The following is a 19,620-nucleotide window of genomic DNA, read 5'->3' on the forward strand; positions in this document are numbered from 1 at the left end:
TTTTTATAACCAGGTGTTCGGGCAGCTTATGCGCACTTCGATTATCTTGGGGACCATTTTCACCACTCACTTGCGGGAATTCCAATTAATGTCAAATCAAAACTCTGTATAAATTGACCCTAAAAGAGTTGATAGCACCTAAAAGGTATTGAGCATTAGACTTTAAGGGAAGCCGAGTCCTTGTAGTGAGTAAAAAGGGTTGCAGTTTGCAGCACGACGTGGTTTTGGGATAACTTATACGGCCAAGGCAGCGGAGGAGAAAAAGTGGAAAACTTGATGCGTGGAAAATTATTTAGTGCTTTGGCACGTGTTTAAACTGAACCTGACCCTTGAACCAAATTCTCCCTCTTTCCCCTCTCCAACCTTTTTTTTTTCAATCCGATTTCTCCTCTGCATTTCACCAACGAAAATCATCCAAATCCCCTTCTCTGCTTTGCCTTGGTGACTGTAATCCATCCTCGGCGCCACCGTCCTCATCCAAGGGAGCAAATTTTTAATCTAAAACCCTACAGACCTGATCAATCTAATCATTCCATTTGGTTATTTGGTTCTTATTGGGAGGATTTACATCCTCCATATATTTTGCAAGTGTTTTTATGGGATTTATATCGATTGCTCGAGATTCTTTCAAGCTCCACCAACTTTTCGTAGTTTATTACATGATGTTCCAAAGAAACAAATACTTAACAAATAAGGAAAGTGAAGTAGAAGTACTTATAAACATGTTTCCTGTGAATTCTTTTACTCTAACTTTAGCAAATTAGAAACTAAACAAAGAAGGAAAGGTTATGTTGTTAGTATTTTCTCTCTTGTGCTTTCTATATTTTAGAAGGGAGGGAGGGTAAAGAAGGAAAGAGAAAATAAGAGAAATAATGGGAAGCTATTTCTCTTGTGTCTTTCGTTATTTTCTTTAATCGCTTCCTCTATCTTTATTAGTTTACTCTTCTCTTTTTGACCAAAGATAAACTTCATGTAAATACGCAAATATAACTACATCTATTTTAACGCCGCCCTAACACTAGAAATAAAATCTTATTTTCTTTAATTTCAATTTCTTTTGTTTACAAAATTCGTCCGGACCTAATACGAGTAATTAAACATTCCTCAATACTCAATTCCTTATAACATCTCTCCCTTTTTTCTTTCTTTGTTCCCTATTTATTTCCCCTTCGACCTAATTCAAGAAAAGAAGCAACACATACGCACGCACGCTTATATATACTCGTACGTATTTCTTTCATCCAAACACGCCCTAAGATCATGTGGGAAGGCGGTGTGCTATATTACAATAGGTCACGGTGTCGTCGTCCGCATAGAACAAGAACTCTTCCAGCATCTTATACAGAACTCTTCCTTCCAGGGACGAAAGGGAAAGGAATAGTATTACTTGCGTTGTCCAACGCAGCAAATTAACGAAATATACCAGTCCGAAGAACAGAACAGAACTAGAATCACGGTCGTAGGTTGTTGATCGAGGCGCCTCACGAAGTTTTTCAGCTAAACAAATTCCGAATCATGGGGAAACAGAAAGGAGAAGGAAACAGAACCAAGGCACGTCCCTCCAGCAGCAGGTAATTCATAATCTCTCAGACTATCTGTCTCCGTTATTCACTACTACTAGTTTCTTGCTTTAACGAATTCGTTGTTTTGAATTTTTTTTTGAATTTATAAAAAAAATTCTTATTGTTGAATGTTTTGAAGTATGGCTGCTTCGCTCTTGGCGTCGAATACTGCCGCAGTTGGATTTGGAGGCTACGTGGGTAGTTCGCGGGTAGAGTCTTCTCTCTCCACCGAAGATGCCGTCGTCCCCTTTTTGGTACAGTCTCTAATTCTCTATAGTTGGGCATTGTACAGCGAAGTTCATAAACCTCTTGCGATTGAAAATTATATGCCTTTTTAATTTGCTTATATATATGAGTGTGGTTAAAAGGTAAAATCGTATAAGCGCTTGAAACCATTCCGAGGTTATTCTTGATTGAGCTGGGTAAGATTGTATCTAGTTGGACCTAGTTTTTTAAATAAAGGTACTGTTGGGCAGTCGTTATCGTTAGCCAATGCTTTTGTGTTTAGTCCCACAAGAGACTATAGTCATTTATTTCTTTGTTAATAGCGTTACATCGAGGTGGAATGATGATGCTTTATGTGTGTACATGTGAGAACATTGTTTTATTTTATTTTATATTTTTATAAGTACATGCGAGAACATTGTAGTAATATACCATCTAAGGGAAGGGGAAAGGGACTGACCGCTAAACCTGGGTGTACTTCGAACAAACACCCAATGTTACACCTGTCCCACATCGGAAGTCTATATGGATAATCCTTGGGATACATTGAACTATGGAAGCTATTACTAGTAACTTAGGCATAAGTATTTTGGGCCGTGTGATTAGGCTCCAACATGTTAGGTCTGCCGTGGTGCGTTACAAGTGGTAACAAAGCGCCCGTGTACACAATGGTGGGGGCTCGGGCTAGAAAAAAGACCCGTGAAATATTGTTGTGACTTGGGGCCTTAGTTGCACGAAGTGGGAACGGGAGCGTGGGTGTGTAGATGATCCTAAGTTGAGAGTGCTAAAAGAAGCTTGTATATACCTATTTATTATCCATAAACATGAGTAAGAAAAGGCGGCCCAATACAATTATGGACAAAACACATAGATAAGTCAAATACGAGATGAGTCCTAAATCTCTCCTACTTCATTTCTCTTTTTCTTCCTTCTTGCATATTTTTGAAAAGAGAAGTCCAAATTTCTTCATTGAGATAAGTGTGAAAGCTCCCATCATATTTAGGAGCGCGCTCCCGTTTCACTCAAGACAGGAACGTGCTCTTTACTTAGGAGCGCCGATTTGAGCTCCCATGAAAAGACCCGTGATTATCAAGGAAAAGACCCCTGAAATATTGAGGTGACTCTACTACTCAACCCCTTGCGAAGGCGCGAGGCCATAAAGGTGGGGAAAATGTGATACTCCCTCCATTGGAAGGCTACATGGGTGATCTTGGGCGTAGAAGGAACTGTGTAATCTACTGCTAATAACTGGGGCGTATAGTATTTTGGGTTAAGTGGTTAGGCTCCAACAAGTTACTAGCTCAGTTGTCTACAAGTGGCACTACATATGGTATAGAGCAACCTGTATAGACAACCGTGTGGGCTCAATTTTAGTAGCCCGACCGTTGTGGTGAGTCCGAGGTGCCTTGGAGGTGACCTACGCCACTTGGGAAAAGACCCGAGAAATGCCGCGGTGACCCAAGTGCTCAAACTCACAAGGACACAAGGGTACAAAGTTCGGGAGTTTGTTACACCCCGTCCCACATGGAAAGTCTATATGGGTGATCCTAGGTATATAAGGAAATAAGGAATCATAGAAGTTGCTACTAGTAACTTATGTTTAAGCATTTTGGGCCATATGGGTAGGCATTGTGATACCCCCTCCTAGGTATATAAGTAACAATGTAATCTACCACTAATAACTTGGGCTTAAGCATTTTGGGCCATGTGGTTTGGCTCCAAGAAGTTACCGGCCAATGGTCTGCATGGGGTGCTACATATGGTATCAGAGCACCCATGTACACAATCTTGTGGGCTCGGGGCCCAAATGGCCATTGTGGAGAAGACCCATGAAATATCGCCATGACTCTGGTTGCTAGGAAAAAGACCTGTGAAATATTTTGGTGTCTCTAGTGCTCAATCCCTTTCGAGGGTGCGCGGCCATAAAGGTTGGGAAATTATGATGCACCGTCTCACATAAAGAACCATGTAATCTACTACTAGTAACTTTTGCTTAATCATTTTGGGCTATGTGGTTAGGCTTCACCATTGTATTGGGTCGCTACACCTAACCTCTTCAGCTAGCTTTTAAGTTCTGATAATTCTTTTATAGCTGATGCAATGGTACATTACTAAGTTTGTAATGTTCAGTATTCTACCATGATTGAAAATTACAAGTGCAGTTTGCATATTTATGTACGGGGATGTGGAAAAGAAGTAAAACTACTTGAACTTTTTGAATTAATTGTTTTCTGAATTCAGATCTGTAAACTTTTTGTTCCAGTTAAACCCAGTTTTGACTCAAGGGTAAACCCTTGAGCAGTTATTATGTACAAGTATTTGGTGTTTACTGCTCCTATTGGAAATTTTAGAAACTTCTTGGCTTATTAACAAAGTTGGGAGACAGAATGTTTTATGAACTTGATATATCTTGTTTGTTTATCTCTATAAATCTTCAGCGGTTTCTTGTTGCAGGACATTGATGCTGAAATTGCTCTACACTTGAAGAGGCTTGCTAGGAAGGATCCAACCACCAAGGTAGTATTCCATTTGTCTCTTTTGATACAAAATCATTGAACAGAGTAATGGCGTCGATGCTGTTGAACCCCCCCCCCCCCCACCCCCCTCTCTCTCTCTCTCTCTCTCTCACACACACACATTTTGTTCCGTAGAACTGAGAGACAGAAAAATCCATGCATTAGGTTCTTTGCGATATATTTCTGTCTTGTTGGGGTGGTGGGTGGGGGTTGGGTATAAAGGGGAGATTTGATAAGCATCCTCCAATTGGATATGTGTGGATCATTGGAGTTTTTAGTTGACTTGTTCTTGTTTTACAGATTAAAGCTTTGGCATCTTTGTCTACAATTCTCAAGCAAAAATCCAGCAAGGAAGTACTACCAATCATTCCACAATGGGTACGTCTTATTTCTCTTGATTCGTATGCTCATAGATGAATGCATCACGATCATGCTCTTCCCATCGCTTTCCAACAGAGATTGAAAATAGAACGCAAGACATTGCGTTGGAAAGTTTGACATGAAACCCTTTGGGAAATCATACGTCACCTTCTCTATCGAATTTTTAGTCCTTCCCATGGCCCCCAAAGTTATCTGTTTCATGCCCCACTTAATCCTTTGGTTAATGATTTGAAGAAGACTTGGTAAGCCGAATGGTTGCCACTGACATACCTTGCCAAACAAGACACTGGTTAGATGTCAGGGTTTGAAGTTTGTAGAGATTGGCAAAAAAAAGAGTAAGAGAATGTAGTTAAAGACCTAGGGTGAAGCTCACCTGATTTTCATCAGCTGACAGATGGGCCATAAGTTTCAATGTGGCAGCAGCCACATCATTTGGCCAGCAAATTCGAACTACTAAATCGTCCTTCTTCTCATATTCCTGCACACGTGTAGAGCAGTACATCGGTGAGGGGCCCCTGTTGGCACATAAATTTCAACCAAAGATTGATGAATATCTTATGTTGGGCTTGCGGACTAAAAGGCATGTAAAGAGTCTAAAAGCATGTTGACCCAGCGAGCCCGCGAATCAACAAACATGTGTTGACCCGACAAGCCTAACGAGCATATGAACCTGCGGAAGAAGTGTTGACCTAGCAAGTCCGCGAATCAATAAATACGTGTTGGCTTGACAAGCCTAACGAATATATGAGCCTACGGAAGAAGTGTTGACCCAGCGAGTCCGCGAATCAACAAACACGTATTGGCCCGACAAGCCTAACGAATATATGAGCCTGCGGAAGAAGTAGCAGGACTACAAATCAGTTGGACCATGTAAGCCCATATCTCGCAAGGCCTACGAATCAAATATTCGGTTGAACCATGTAGGCTCGCATTTCGCAGGGCCTACAAATCAAATATGGGTTCACGTAATCTCAAATTGGTACGTAGAGCCCAAGAAATGCTCCTGTGGAAGCAGAAGAATATTACAAGATGAATGTCATCTGATGCAACCAACATTCAAAATTTAAACGAGACTGAGAAGATATGATATCATCCTATCCTCTGGCAACAACTAATCAAATTCAAAGGAATTATTTGGCGGCCAAGCATCTGATGAAGGAAGCCCCTATAAATATGAGATCCATCATCAAAGGAAAGGACCCCCTGATCTATATCTCTCATCTAGACCTAACATCTCTCTCATCTACCTCAAGACGTCAGATCCCTGATATATATCTCTCAACTCTTCACCATCATACTCTCTGCCCAAACTATACTACAAACTATACACACCTCTTCTCTCTCAACGTAGAAAATATACAGAGAGAGAAGATATATTCCATTCAATCAAAACCACTACAATCTACAACCACCAAGCAACCTATCCGCTCACTACCATCTACAATCTTCAGCAAACTTCGAAGATCAGTAAGAGTAAGGAGTAAGCGTACCAAGTGATAGGTAAAGGGTTCCAATCCCTCTAAATGTATCGAATATTCTCTGTTTTGATGTAAAGAAGGGTTTTAAACCCCAATCATCAATAAAATTAAATTATTCTAGCCTGTTTCTTGTTCTTTATTCTTCATTAATCGAAGGTTTTACTTTTTTTTTTTTTTTTTTAAGTATGTAATTAACGATTTGAAATCCAAATCGGAAATAGGAGCCTACATATAAAAAATCAACACTGTTCGCTTGAACAGTGGATAGTTGAGATATAGATTTCGAAGCGTGGGTAAATTCTACGGTTCAAAATTTATGTCTACAGCCCCAATCTGTAAACTGAAGTTAGGCTTGTCGAGGCCCTAAAGTGGGATCCTTCCTTTTGACCCTTATGGCCATGTGGCAGGATGACACTAGATGGCTGATGGCACCAATATACCACTAGCCCTAGGTGGCATGAAATAAAATGTGGTACAAGCCTTGGTTGTTCAAAAGTAATCATTTAGGACTTTCAGAATTAAATGGGATTGTTATGTTATTTTAATATTCTCTTTTCTTCCATGAGGCTGTACTCAATTTCCTTTTCAAGTGAATGTAGACTCTATGCTGAGTTAAGACTGGTTCTTTAATGACTGATTGGTGACTTGCAGTTTCTTGCTTTTTGTGTTATTTGCTTAGGCATTTGAGTATAAGAGGCTGTTGTTGGACTACAATAGAGAGGTTCGGCGAGCCACTCACGACACAATGACTCTTCTTGTCGCTGCTGTTGGGTATGAGCTTATCTTTGACAAAAACAATGTGTATTTGTTGCTTCTCCCTCATGTGTTCTAATGTATTCTTTTTACATTTCATTGAGTATTTCTTTTATTTTAGTTTTTGCCATGATTTATATCTTGTCTGGTAGGTGTTTTCTGTAGTTAATGCAGTTGTTTAAAATTTGCTATAGAATGGTAAGGTATACGAGTGACTAGGTCTTGTGGATGTATGTTGACATCTATATTACTGATCAGTCATAAGTTCCTTATTTATTATCAAATGGTAATCTCCTGTTTATTTGCTTGGAAGAACTTTTTTGGTACATGCAATTAAAGTAAATGGTTAAAGTCTAGTTTTTGTTCACATGCTTGTTAAACTAAATTTTTCTGTCAATAATTCACTTTTTTACTCTATTTTTCTCTCCGTCATTTCGAGTTTCAAACCAGCTTTCCCGTTCTGGTTTTCATCTTTGATATTGAGTCCCTTTTATGAGGAAAGGAACCAGGGCTTCCTGGTACAGTGTGTCAAGCTTCTTCATGTAGCGCTTTATAGCTTGTGCTAAAGTGGGTTGTCACCCATTTGGACCATCTAAGTTACTTTGTGAGAACCTGGCACCATTACTTGATGCAGATATATGTGCTCTAGCAGTTAAAGAGTGGGCACATTGTCCAAGGATACTGAAGGTTTGGAATTGTTCGGCACACCCCTCCTAACATATTGGGTTGGTGGGACTTACATGGTGTGATGGATTATAACTTTATGGAAAGCAAACTTCATTTGATTAGAGTGCTAGATAGATAGGTTTGATCTTGAAAGCAAGCGTGGATGGTAAACCGTGGTTGATCCATGCTGCAGGATCGATAATTTCATATTTCTGCTACACAGTTATCTCTGTCTGTTAAATGCAAAATGATGCTTGCATATTGATTACAAGAAATATGTTTACCCACTCTTAACAGTCTGTTGACCTCTCTGTATCTCCAGGAGAGACTTAGCCCCACATCTGAAGGCTTTGATGGGACCGTGGTGGTTTTCCCAGTTTGATCCAGCTTCTGAAGTTTCTCAAGCTGCGAAGCGGTCATTGCAGGTTTGTTTTCCATTATGTTGATCAGTGTGACTGTTGTGCAGTAATCTTGGAATATAATTTGCAAACTTCTCATGAGTTGGGTCTTGAGCTCTCGACCTAACGATGGTATCCTGAAATCTGCACAAGATTTTTTCTGTAAGGAAATTGGAGGGAATTAAGATTGTGAGTGTGTATCATTTGGCATGTTGCAATGTTGTTTTTTCAAAGAAACTTAACATGTTGCCTTTTGAATCTATTGTATGTTAAAAATTGTGGCCACTGACAATCTTCTTGTTAAATTGACAGGCAGCCTTTCCAGCACAGGAGAAGAGACTAGATGCCTTGATTTTATGTACAGCTGAGATTTTGATGTATCTGGAAGAAAATTTGAATCTCACTCCACAGAGTATTTCTGACAAAGCCACTGCTTTGGATGAACTGGAAGAGATGCACCAACAGGTATTCTATGTCGAATCCAGAAACCCTTGTCATGTATATCCTTGCATTTTCCTTTTTGATTGTCTGGTTAGCAAAAATAAAAAATAAAAAATGCTTTAGTTTCTGTTATCTCTGTCGTGTATATTAACGTGGTGTTTGATTCAAGACCTTGATTGCGGATAGACTTGGTAGGGTCAACAAACACGATTTGACATCTAAGGATGTGTCCTCCATTTACAAATTACATTTCAGTGAATTTCTCGACCTGGATTTGTTGATTCAGAGAACCAGGTTTTTTTTTTTTCCATCATCAAGACATTTCTACTTTTGCGTTTTCGCGTCATTGGGGGCAGTACTGTTATTGAGAATTTTGATTTGGAAACTTCCTTTGCATCATTGGACAAGATCTCCTTTCTCAAAATGGAAACTGAGACAAGAATAGCTCATCTACTTAGGAGAAAACGCAATCGTCTGATGTTAACGGCTTAGTGTTGGGCATGAATTTTTCGTTCCCGGATTAGACATGAGCTATGGATGGAGTCTGAGATTTTTTTTTTGGGTCTTATTTCTCTGGGTCGCAGGTGATATCTTCATCATTGCTTGGATTACCACATTCTTTAACATTTTTGTCTTGGGTTGTGTGGAGGGGATGGGGGTGTGTGAATATATCCAGTAGTTAGACTTAGTCTTAGACATGTACTATGTGGCCAATGCGTATTCTTGGGTGTTTAATTGCTACTTTTGTACATGCTGTTATTGTGCTTCCTGCATGAAGTCTTGCTTTTATTTCTTTCATTCCTTTTTTTTTTTTTGGGTCTTGATTCTCTTGGTTGCACAGGTGATTTCTTCGTCACTGCTAGCATTGGCCACTTTCCTTGATATTTTGGTGGGGTTGGAGTTTGAAAAACCTGGTTTTGAAAATACAGCTGCTGAACCCAAAAAAACTTCAAAAGCACGGAGCAAAGCCATTACATACGCAGAGAAATTGTTCTCTGCACATAAGTACTTTCTAGATTTTCTGAAGTCCCGGAGCCCTGGTATTCGATCAGCTACATATTCGGTGTTAAGGAGTTTCATTAAAAACATTCCTCAAGCTTTCGATGAAGGAAACATGAAAACTCTGTCAACGGCAATTCTTGGTTCTTTCCAGGAAAAGGATCCAGCTTGCCATTCGCCAATGTGGGATACTATGTTGCTCTTCTCCAAAAGGTTTCCAGACAGTTGGGCCATCGCAAATTTTCAGAAAAGCCTGGTGAATCGATTCTGGCAATTTCTTAGGAATGGATGCTTTGGATCCCAACAAGTTTCCTATCCAGCTTTAGTTCTATTTCTAGATGCTATTCCTCCTAAATCAATAGCGGGGGAGAAGTTCTTCCTTGAATTTTTTCAGAACTTTTGGGCCGGAAGAAACCCATCACATTCCTTGAATGCAGATCGACTAGCATTTTTCCAGGCATTTAGAGAATGCTTCCTTTGGGGATTGGAAAATGGTTCAAGGTGGGAGTTCATTGAGCTAGTCTGGTAGGCTCTTTCATTTATCATTCCATAATTTGCGTTTTCTCTTTGTTTTTCAAACCAGATATTGTTGTGGAGCGGATGCCACTCATTCTTTACAACTTACTCTCGTTGACAAGATCCTTCTAAAGCTTTTGTGGCATGACTACCTACCGATCAACCCTGCAAAACAGAATGGAGTCTTCTCCGGGCAATTGAGGGATCCATCTGAGAGTAATGTTCAACCTCTTCATGAGGAAACAGCGGGGGCAGTCAAGATCAAGTATCCAATGGGTTACATGCAAGACGTGGGGACATGCATCATTGAGATCCTTTCAGGCATTTACTCACTTGAGCATGATCTGCTCTTCCCTTTCTGTGCAGTATTTCAAGAGAACTGCTTGGAGATATTTCAGCAAACAGAAAATATAGAAAACTCGTCAGAGATTATAGAACGGGTCATCAACTTTTTATTGTTATTAGAGCAACATGCAGTGCAGAAAGGTGAAACATGGCCTTTGTTCAAAATGGTGGGACCAATGCTGGGGAAGTTATTCCCACTGACAAGAACACTTGTAAGTTAACTGCAGTACATTGTTGTTTAAGACTCATGATGGTTGTCACTTCTAAGGCATTTGCTATCTTGTTAACCAGGATGGCAAAACATTGGCTAGTACACATTTTTAAGTGATACATTATCTTTGAAGTTCCCCTTTAAGCCGTGTTTGTTTAAGATCTGCCTATGTTAAATTCTTTTATGACTACGGAGGCACTTTTAAGTTTTACCTATGAAAGGTTATTATCCGTTTTTATATGCTTAACCAAGTGTGGAGTTCCTAATGTATTCTCTGCATGGCGGGTAATTTGTTTTTACCTTTCGCTCAAAGTTAGGATGGTTGAGGTAGTTGACAGGTTCGTACTAATTCTTACTTTCACTGAATATTTTCTCCCCTTTTGATGTAAAACTTGCAATTTCCAATGTCTAGTTCTGCAGTTTTGATTTAGTGGAAAGGTGAAAACAAATTTCTGCCTTAGATGAGCTTTATGTGATGCAATGATTGTATACTGAACTCCTTGTTGGACAACATTTACTGTCATTTGGCTGCAGGACTCACCAGATATCGTGAGACTTGCATCAGTTGCAGTGTCAGTATTTGGCCCACGCAAGATAATTGGAGAACTTGTCTGCCACGATAGCACTTCCTCTAGTAGTCTTTCTGGTAGCACAAACAGAGAATTGGACTCAGACCAGTTTCTGCAGCTGTACAAGGAAATGTTTGTTCCTTGGTGCCTGCAAGGGAATGGTCCTTCCACCAGTGCTCGGATAGATCTCTTGCTTGGGTTACTTGATGATGAAAGCTTTTCAGAACAGTGGCATGGTATTATAACATATGCAACTGATCTAGAGCTTTTTGGAGGTAGGCCTGAAACTCCAGACCCCAACTACGTACTTGTCTTGGCAATGCTCATGGAAAAAGCTAGAGTAGAACTTAGGAAGAGAAAGGAAGGTGTTAATCTTGTTCGTCGGCAAGGCTCCCACCCAGATCACTGGCATCATGAACTTCTTGATTCATCTGCTGTTTCTATAACCCGTTCGTCCTTCAGAAGTTCTGATGCTCGGTTTATACGGTATGTACAAGTAAACTTAGTTAATTCATATAAATGAAGTATACCTTGTATGCTAGAAGTGACATCATGATCTTTGGGAATTTGACTGTTATTTTGCTATCGCATGTGGGAGGACCTATTTAAATGAATATGGTTCATGGGAAAATTGTTATTTCTCTACATTATGGTGGATTTTTGCTACAGCATGTGGGAGGACCTATCCAAATGAATATGGTTCGTGCGAAAATTGTTATTTCTCTACCTTCTGGTGGATGAGGATAAAGGGATTCAAATGAATTAAAGGGTTTCCTCTGATGAGCTCCCTGCTCCCTTATTCGGAGGTGGACTCTCTTCTTTCTAAGTGAGGCATCTGGAGGCGAGCTCGAAATCTTGAATTGCATATAGAAAAGAAAGAAAATGAACCCTATTGCGCAGAGCCGAGAGAGCTTAAGCTTGCTCACTTGGAGATGGACTCTTGCCGGTGGTATGGTGTGGAGCCACTGGGGATGTCGCACTTGGCGATGGCCTTCTGGATGCCCACAACTTAAGCCATTATCGCCAAGGCCATTCAACCAGACTATTGTTGCCTGGTGCTTCCCATTTGGCCTCATTTGATATGTCCTTCTTGATACCGACACTTGGCTTCTCCGAATTATGCAATTGGGAATTTGGGATCCACATTTTATGTATCTACACTTTCTATTGACAATAAGACATGCATTAGGATTGCTGCTTCTGCTGTAGTGGTAGTTTTATTATTATTACTGTTCAACACCATTGCTTGTTATTTATTGTCACATTTTCACAGTGTCTCATGCTGAGTTTTGCCATGTTTGTTGTTACAGGGCTGTTCTTGGTGGCTCAACAGAAGATGATCAAACTTCTTTTTTGTCTAGAAATGCTAAGATCCTTGTATTCCAAGAGCTCCACATGAAGTTAGTAACTTTCACCATGGATTCTACTTTTAACTGGGTTAGGGATGCACGTTCTTTACTAATAGATGATTCTGTGCCAAGAACTGAACCTTCAATGGATGTGCTTGAAAGGGCTCAGTTTTCACTTGAAGTGCTTGACGGCAGCTTCTTTTGCTTAAAGACTATTGAAGATGAAACTGAGTTAGTCTCAGCTACTTTAGCGGCAATTTTTCTGATTGACTGGGAATACCGTATGGCAGTAGCATCCAATGATGCACTCGATGATGAAACTGCTAGAAAAATGAAGGCCAGGATGGATTTTGGTGCATCAGTGCATGCATTTTGTGGCCAGATAAGTAGTTCATTCTTTAAAAGCCTCAGCAGAGACCTTAGAAACAGTTTGGGAAGTATTTTGGTTCAGTCTATTAGGTTTGCCATATTCGAGGAAGATAAATTTGATGCTGGTAAACTAACATCTTTGTGCTGCCTTTGGATGCTTGAGGTTCTTGAATGTCACTGTCTGGATCAGTTCGAGGAACACAAATTGTTGGACCAGTTTTTGAGCAACGGTGATTTCTGGCCTTTGTGGGTCTTGCCAGATTTCAGTACTGGAGGAAGATCAGCCATCTTGAGGATTGAAAAGATCTCTGTTAACGTGAGTATTCTTGCTGACATCTTCTGATTAAAACATGGATGCTTTATTTATCATAAACTTAAACTCTGCTAATACTTATACGAAACTATTAAGTTGTCAGAGTAAAGAATTAAATACACTGGTCCATGTGACAGGTCATAGTAGCATGGATTAAGGCAGTTCCCTTTTTCTTGGTTGAGATGGCGTGGCATTGGCAATGCTGTTTTCAAAGTGATTTGGGGTTAGAGATAAATTTATAACTGGTGGAAATCTTTCTTCTTTATTGGGTTATTGCTTCTATTGTTATATTGTGACCTAGCTTTCTCTTTTCTGTAAACGTTGCCAATTCAGATACTTCTGCTTTAAAACTATCCTTTTTAGGATAGGCATTTATTGCAGGTCTTTTTCTATAGCAGGCTTCAATTTTAAGTTCCACATCTGTCCAAGAGGTCTCTCCGCATTGACACATGTCCTGCTTAATGGGTGGTCTCTGTTTGTCCAACCTGATATGTCACCATTTCTGGCTTTAAGTTCACTTGCTTGATTGCATCACCAAGTTCAAAGTCTCCTATAGTCCCATGTAACCCCTCCTCTCATAATGAAGTGGTCTGCATTGTGAAAGGAGGGGCATATATACCCGTTACATGAAATACCCCCTCATTCCGCTGACCCACTAAGAATGCATTTTTTCATAAAAAAATGTACAGGATAATAATCTATTATAAGTTGGTTTGAAACAATTTGATTAGACACTGATTAGACACATGTGATTCACATGTATGTATCCATGCGCTTTTGATTAACATCTTAACATAGTCAATTCTAATGAAACTTGGAATTGGGGTTGGCATGTCAATATTCGTACCTGGATTAGGATCTTTTGTTCTGCCTTGTCATGGCTGAATCTATTTTTCTCCCCTTGGATAACTTAAACAGAAAAACATTGTGTGTGTCTTGCAGTTTCTTTTTATTCTTGTTGCATCATTTTTCCTACAAACATTTCATTTTTGTTTTCTTTGGTTGGGTGGTTGGTTGATGGCAGCGTGTTGCTATGCAAGGCTAGGGATTAAGAACAAAGCATTGCCTGAACTGTTACCAATAATCCAGTAAATCTGCACAGTAAAATGTTGTCTGCCAGGGATGTAGATGTAAACAAAGTGGTCTTGTAAATGATGGCCTGGTAATTTTGCAGGAACTAGTCACTGTAGCCTAAGAACCTTTTTTTTTTTGTTTGGTTTCTTCTCTGTACTCTGTTATGAAGTTATGTGGAACAATTCTGCAGTACGGTAACAGATATTAGACAGGGACAGTTTCTGAACTGCAATTGGTTATTGTGCAGGCATCCAGGAATCCCGTACTTGTTGCTGTAATCGATAATCTTATATCTAAGATTGGGATTCACAGGGTTCTGGCTGACTCTGATACAAGCACATCATCACCTGAGCAAGAAATAAATGAACTCATCAGCTCTCAATCTCCTTATTGTCGAGCTTGGCTTGCTGCCGAATTATTATGCACATGGAAATGGCATGGTGGCAGTGCATTGAACTCTTTCTTGCCTTCACTGAGTACATATTGCAAGAGTGCAAATTGCTTCCATAAAGAAAGTTTGTTAGACTCCATAATTACCATTTTGCTTGATGGCGCTCTTGTTCATGGAGCTAGTAGTAAAGTGAGCCTTGCCTATGTATGGCCTGTTTCAAATGATGAAATTGAGGGTGTGGAAGAACCCTTCTTAAGAGCTATCGCGTCTTTACTTTTTACTCTTTTTAAAGACAGTATATGGGGAAAGGACAAGGCTATGTTACTTTTTAAATTGCTTGTAAACAAGCTTTTCATTGGTGAAGAAATTAACTTGAATTGTTTGAGGATTCTTCCTTTAATTATGAGTGTCCTTAGGCCATTGGGCATCGGGTGTGAAGAATCAAATCGAGATGATCAACTTGATCCTTTGGAAGAAAATCAAATGCACGATACTATTGAGGACTGGCTCCAAAGGTCTCTGCTGTTACCTCCTTTAAGCACGTGGCAGACAGGAGGAGGTAAATGATTGCTCTTTCTCTTTCGAAAAATGCATTTTTCTCTGCTGTGGTTGTATTGGACATGTATCAGTACAAGAACTTTAATCATCAGAAATACCACAGGTTGAAGCCCTGATGAACTGGGGGACTAGTTGGCCATTTTCGTTGTTCATCTCCTACATAATGAAGGGCATTGGGGGTTTAAAAAAAAAAAAGAAACGAAACACAAAAAGAGAATTCTTCTTTTCAATAAAGTTACTGCTGCTTGACTCTGATTTTTTATTTTGTTTTGTTTCCACCAGAGTTTCATGCAGAAATGGAAGGATGGTACGAGTTGGTTATATCTTGCTTCCCCCTAAGTACAGTAGCTGGAACACAAGGGTTAAAACCAGAGAGAGATATCAGCCACATGGAGCGAGCTCTCTTACTTGAATTATTACGTAAGCAGAGACATGGTACTGGCTCATCATCTGCTGCTAATATGCTACCAACTGTGCAGATGTTGCTATCAAGGCTAATGTTAGTTTCAGTTGGGTACTGCTGGAAGGAATTTAATGAAGAAGATTGGGAGTTTGTAGTCTATCGGCTCAGATGGTGGATTGAATCAGCAGTGTTGATAATGGAGGAAGTAGCTGAAAATGTTAATGAAGCCCTAACTAACATCTCTATGACTCATAACTCTGAAATCGCGGTAGAGAAGCTTGAGCATGCTGTCTTGGAGTTAAACCCTGCCCCTATGAAGATTGCTACTAACGCCCTTGCTGCTTTTTCACTGTTTTGTGGTCTTCTTGGATTACAAGGGGATGAAAATGCCAGTAATTTGAACCCCTTGAGGACTAGATGGGATGCCATCAAAGATCGGATTCTAGAAGGTGTTCTTCGCTTATTTTTTTCCACTGGTGCTGCTGAGGCCATTGCAGGTTCCTGTTGCGATGAGGCTTCATTAATTATATCATCAACCAGACTCGATCATCCCCAGTTTTGGGAGTTGGTCGCTTCAAGTGTTGTAATGTCTTCTGCATATGCTAGAGACAAATCTGTGAAGTCAGTTGAACTTTGGGGGCTAAGCAAAGGGCCCCTAAGCTCTTTGTATGCAATCCTTTTTTCCTCCAAACCACTTCCTGCCTTGCAATTTGCTGCCTTCGTTATTCTCTCATCTGAACCCATTTCAAACCTTTCTATCGTTAGAGAAGATATTGCAGGTTCCTTGAATGGTGATTTTGGCAACGAGGTTTCTTATCAGCTCGATTCGTCTTCAGAAGAAAAAATTCGCTTGAGGGAGGAAATTTTGTGCATGCTTGAAAAATTACCACACGAGATTCTTGAAATGGACCTGGCAGCACCGGAGCGTGTAAGTATTGTTTTGTTGGATGCAAACTTTTTCGTTTTGGCTTGTCTTCCAAAACCCTAAACTTCCTTTGGATTTCCTACCAAGCAAAAAAAAAAAGAAAGAAAACAAATCTTCTAAGATGGTTACTGTCTTATAGTTTTGTTTATTTTGAATACAGGTGAATGTCCTTCTTGCTTGGTCTTTGTTGCTGTCACATCTTCTATCTTTCCCATCATCATCCCCTCAAAGGGAAAGATTGATTCAACATATACAAGAGCATGCCGATTGGGCAATATTGGACTGCCTGTTCCAGCATATTCCACTTGAATTATGCTTGGCACATAGCTTGAAAAAGAAAGACGTAGAGCTTCATCCTGTGTTATCAGAGGCTGCATCTGCAGCTACACGCGCCATCACAAGTAGTTCAGTTTTGTTTTGTGTGGAGTCACTTTGGCCTGTTAAACCAGAGAAAATGGCTTCACTTGCTGGTGCAATATATGGTTTGATGCTTTGTATTCTACCGGCTCATGTTCGTGGGTGGTTTAGTGATATTCGTGACCGTTCTACTTCATCGGCAATTGAGCATTTTACTAGAGTATGGTGTAGCCCTCCACTAATCAGAAATGAACTGTCTCAGGTGTGTTCAGTTTGCCTTAAGATCTTTATGAACCCGAGTATTTCTTTTTGAGGTTGAGTTTCTATAGGTTTCTGCAAGTGTATCAGCGAATGGACATTCTTAGGATTAGGGTCTAAAAGTCTCCATTACAAGATGATGGATCTTGGCCTTCTAAAGACGTTTTTATTGTATGATACCAATTTTTGTTCCCGTTTCATGAATTTTTGATGTTATAGGTCTCTAATAATTTGTGCTTATCGCAGATTAAGAAAGGTAGCTTTGCTGATGAGAATTTCTCAGTTAGTGTGAGCAAGTCAGCCAATGAGGTTGTTGCTACCTATACGAAGGATGAAACTGGCATGGATTTAGTAATTCGTCTTCCTGCATCTTACCCATTGCGTGCTGTGGACGTTGATTGCCCTAGGAGTCTTGGCATTAGCGAACTGAAGCAAAGGAAATGGTTGATGTCTATGCTGTTATTTGTTCGTAATCAGGTACTTCCCATCGATATTTGTTGGCCATGCATCTTTCTGCTCCAGTTTATGATGGATGAACAAATTTTGCATTCTAATAGGGTATTTGGTTCAGACAAGCAGTGTTGCTCATCTTTCAATTGCTGGACCTTTTTGCAAAGCACAGTAAGATACAACCAAAGGGGAATGATTATGTGGATGAGAATTCCCCAAGGAAAGTAGAATTCGGGTGGGTGTGACCCAGAAATAAGAACTGAAACTTATATCGAAAGGGTTAACAATGGGCAACTGAGAGTGCTCAACTTAGACCTTTCATTTGAGAAGAAAATGATAGCGAATACTCTGCATACTTTAGGACATGCTTAATGTGTGTGCACTTATATTGCAACGTAGAATAGTTCCTGTTGGGAATCGATATCTGTGGTCCAAATCCTTCAGTATATCTTCTATTACAAGGTCGTGATTCCATATCTGTGAAGTCTCCTTTTATTCGATTGGACTGCCAGTTTATACTCATTCTGGCCATTCCTTATTATAACACCCGGAAAGCTGATAATTTATTTGCCTTGGTCATGTGATCCAGAATGGAGCTTTAGCTGAATCAATACGCATCTGGAAGAGCAATTTTGACAAGGAATTTGAAGGTGTTGAGGAGTGCCCTATCTGTTACAGTGTCATCCACACAGCCAACCACAGCCTTCCACGCCTGGCCTGCAGGACTTGCAAGCACAAGTTCCATTCTGCTTGCATGTACAAGTGGTTCTCCACTTCTCACAAATCAACTTGCCCATTGTGCCAGTCTCCATTTTGACCAGATTTAGTTTCGGGTTTATGGTCTCTGTCGATTTTTGCTTCTCCAACTGTAACTTCACCTATTTGTGCAAATGAAGCCAAGGTTGATTTAATTGCCAGAGCTGGACCATAAGATTAGGGCAGCATAATCTCTCTCTCTCTCTCTCTCTCTCTCTCTCTTGACACGGGTGCCAACACATACAAATACACAAGACCCCCACCCCTTTCCAACCAGAAAAGTGATAGCAATAACGTTCAAGGATATTCCCGAAAATCCAACTAAGTATGCTTCCAACGGTAGGCACTAGGCAGTTGCCCTTCCCTTGAGTACTTTGGGGAGTCCAGTCACAACCACTTGTCTGGCTCACACCTTGCCTGTCTGGCTGTCTGCAATACTTGTTCATATAGTAAGTCCTCTTTTTGCGATTTCTGTCTTGATTGATGTAAATAACTTTGCTTATTATCTATTTTACTGCATTTAACTATTGCCTCCTATCTTTGCTCTTCAGAGACATTAGAAACTTCTAATGTTATTGTCGTTCTTTAAAATGAAGTGTCTTGTGGTATAAAAAATCTGTGTTGTCTTTGCATCAATGTTTAAAGCTCGTCTTCTTATTCTGATCATGGTTCCTAGATTTATCCACGTTACAATGCTAGTATTCTTGACTGCCAATCGAATGAAGCTTTCTGAATTTATGTGTTTTCAGCCTTTTTGGTCCATTTCGTGCTGCTGTTTTGGACACCTATGTTACGCTTTCTATGTTTTGTGCAGATAAACCTTGTTTACAGGATTGAGTCGCAGCGATCGGTATGCTTGAGACACAGCAGGCCCCTAGTCCTGTAAAGCGAAGACAAAAATAGAATTTTGAAAGTGTAGAGTTGTGAAAAATCTGTTTCGGGATCCGATAAAATATGCTTTTTTGACATCGCGTTTTCTTTTCAGTAGGGTGGTCATGGAAATTCAGAATGCCGAATTTATATATAAATGTAAAGTTGTGGAAATTTTGTTTCATTATTGTTGAATTTGAGTTGACCCAGAGGAATTATTTTCCCTTTTTACTTGTACTTGTGAAGCAATTTTTGCTTTCTAGGTTTTGCTAGAAACCGTGAGTTGGGTGATGTAAAAATTGGACTAATGGATGGTATAGAGGTACTCTCACGTGAGGTTGGGTGTATCTATTACCAATTTACCCATTTTTATTGATGTGCCCCAACTCAATTGCAGCTTTGCCCCCCTCTCTAACGGTCCTTTGGATGGTGAGAGAGAAGAAAGAGTTGTAATTTCTTAACAAACCTCACCAAATGTGGTGAGATT

The 19,620-nt window shown here is 40.0% G+C and overlaps 1 protein-coding gene across 3 annotated transcripts; it reads left to right on the forward strand.

Annotated features, from left to right (window-relative positions):
* Nucleotides 1–1,276: 1,276 nt before the first annotated feature.
* Nucleotides 1,277–19,360, forward strand: LOC131314243 (E3 ubiquitin-protein ligase listerin). 3 transcript variants are annotated; one of them, XM_058342765.1, is made up of 17 exons: nucleotides 1,277–1,571; nucleotides 1,702–1,816; nucleotides 4,242–4,304; nucleotides 4,604–4,681; nucleotides 6,842–6,933; nucleotides 7,904–8,006; nucleotides 8,292–8,444; nucleotides 9,262–9,920; nucleotides 10,003–10,492; nucleotides 11,026–11,546; nucleotides 12,371–13,094; nucleotides 14,413–15,115; nucleotides 15,409–16,445; nucleotides 16,603–17,061; nucleotides 17,304–17,534; nucleotides 18,097–18,712; nucleotides 19,095–19,360. In XM_058342765.1, exons 1-16 carry the CDS (start codon nucleotides 1,516–1,518, stop codon nucleotides 18,322–18,324), a joined length of 5,712 nt encoding a protein of 1,903 aa, XP_058198748.1. In that variant the 5' UTR covers nucleotides 1,277–1,515; the 3' UTR covers nucleotides 18,325–18,712; nucleotides 19,095–19,360. The 3 variants fall into 3 exon arrangements, with proteins under 3 accessions (XP_058198748.1, XP_058198745.1, XP_058198747.1); XM_058342762.1 differs by having other exon boundaries at nucleotides 1,278–1,571; nucleotides 15,397–16,445; nucleotides 19,078–19,360; XM_058342764.1 differs by having other exon boundaries at nucleotides 1,278–1,571; nucleotides 15,397–16,445.
* Nucleotides 19,361–19,620: the final 260 nt, after the last annotated feature.

Source organism: Rhododendron vialii, chromosome 13a (assembly GCF_030253575.1).
Source record: "Rhododendron vialii isolate Sample 1 chromosome 13a, ASM3025357v1".
Taxonomy (NCBI): domain Eukaryota; kingdom Viridiplantae; phylum Streptophyta; class Magnoliopsida; order Ericales; family Ericaceae; genus Rhododendron; species Rhododendron vialii.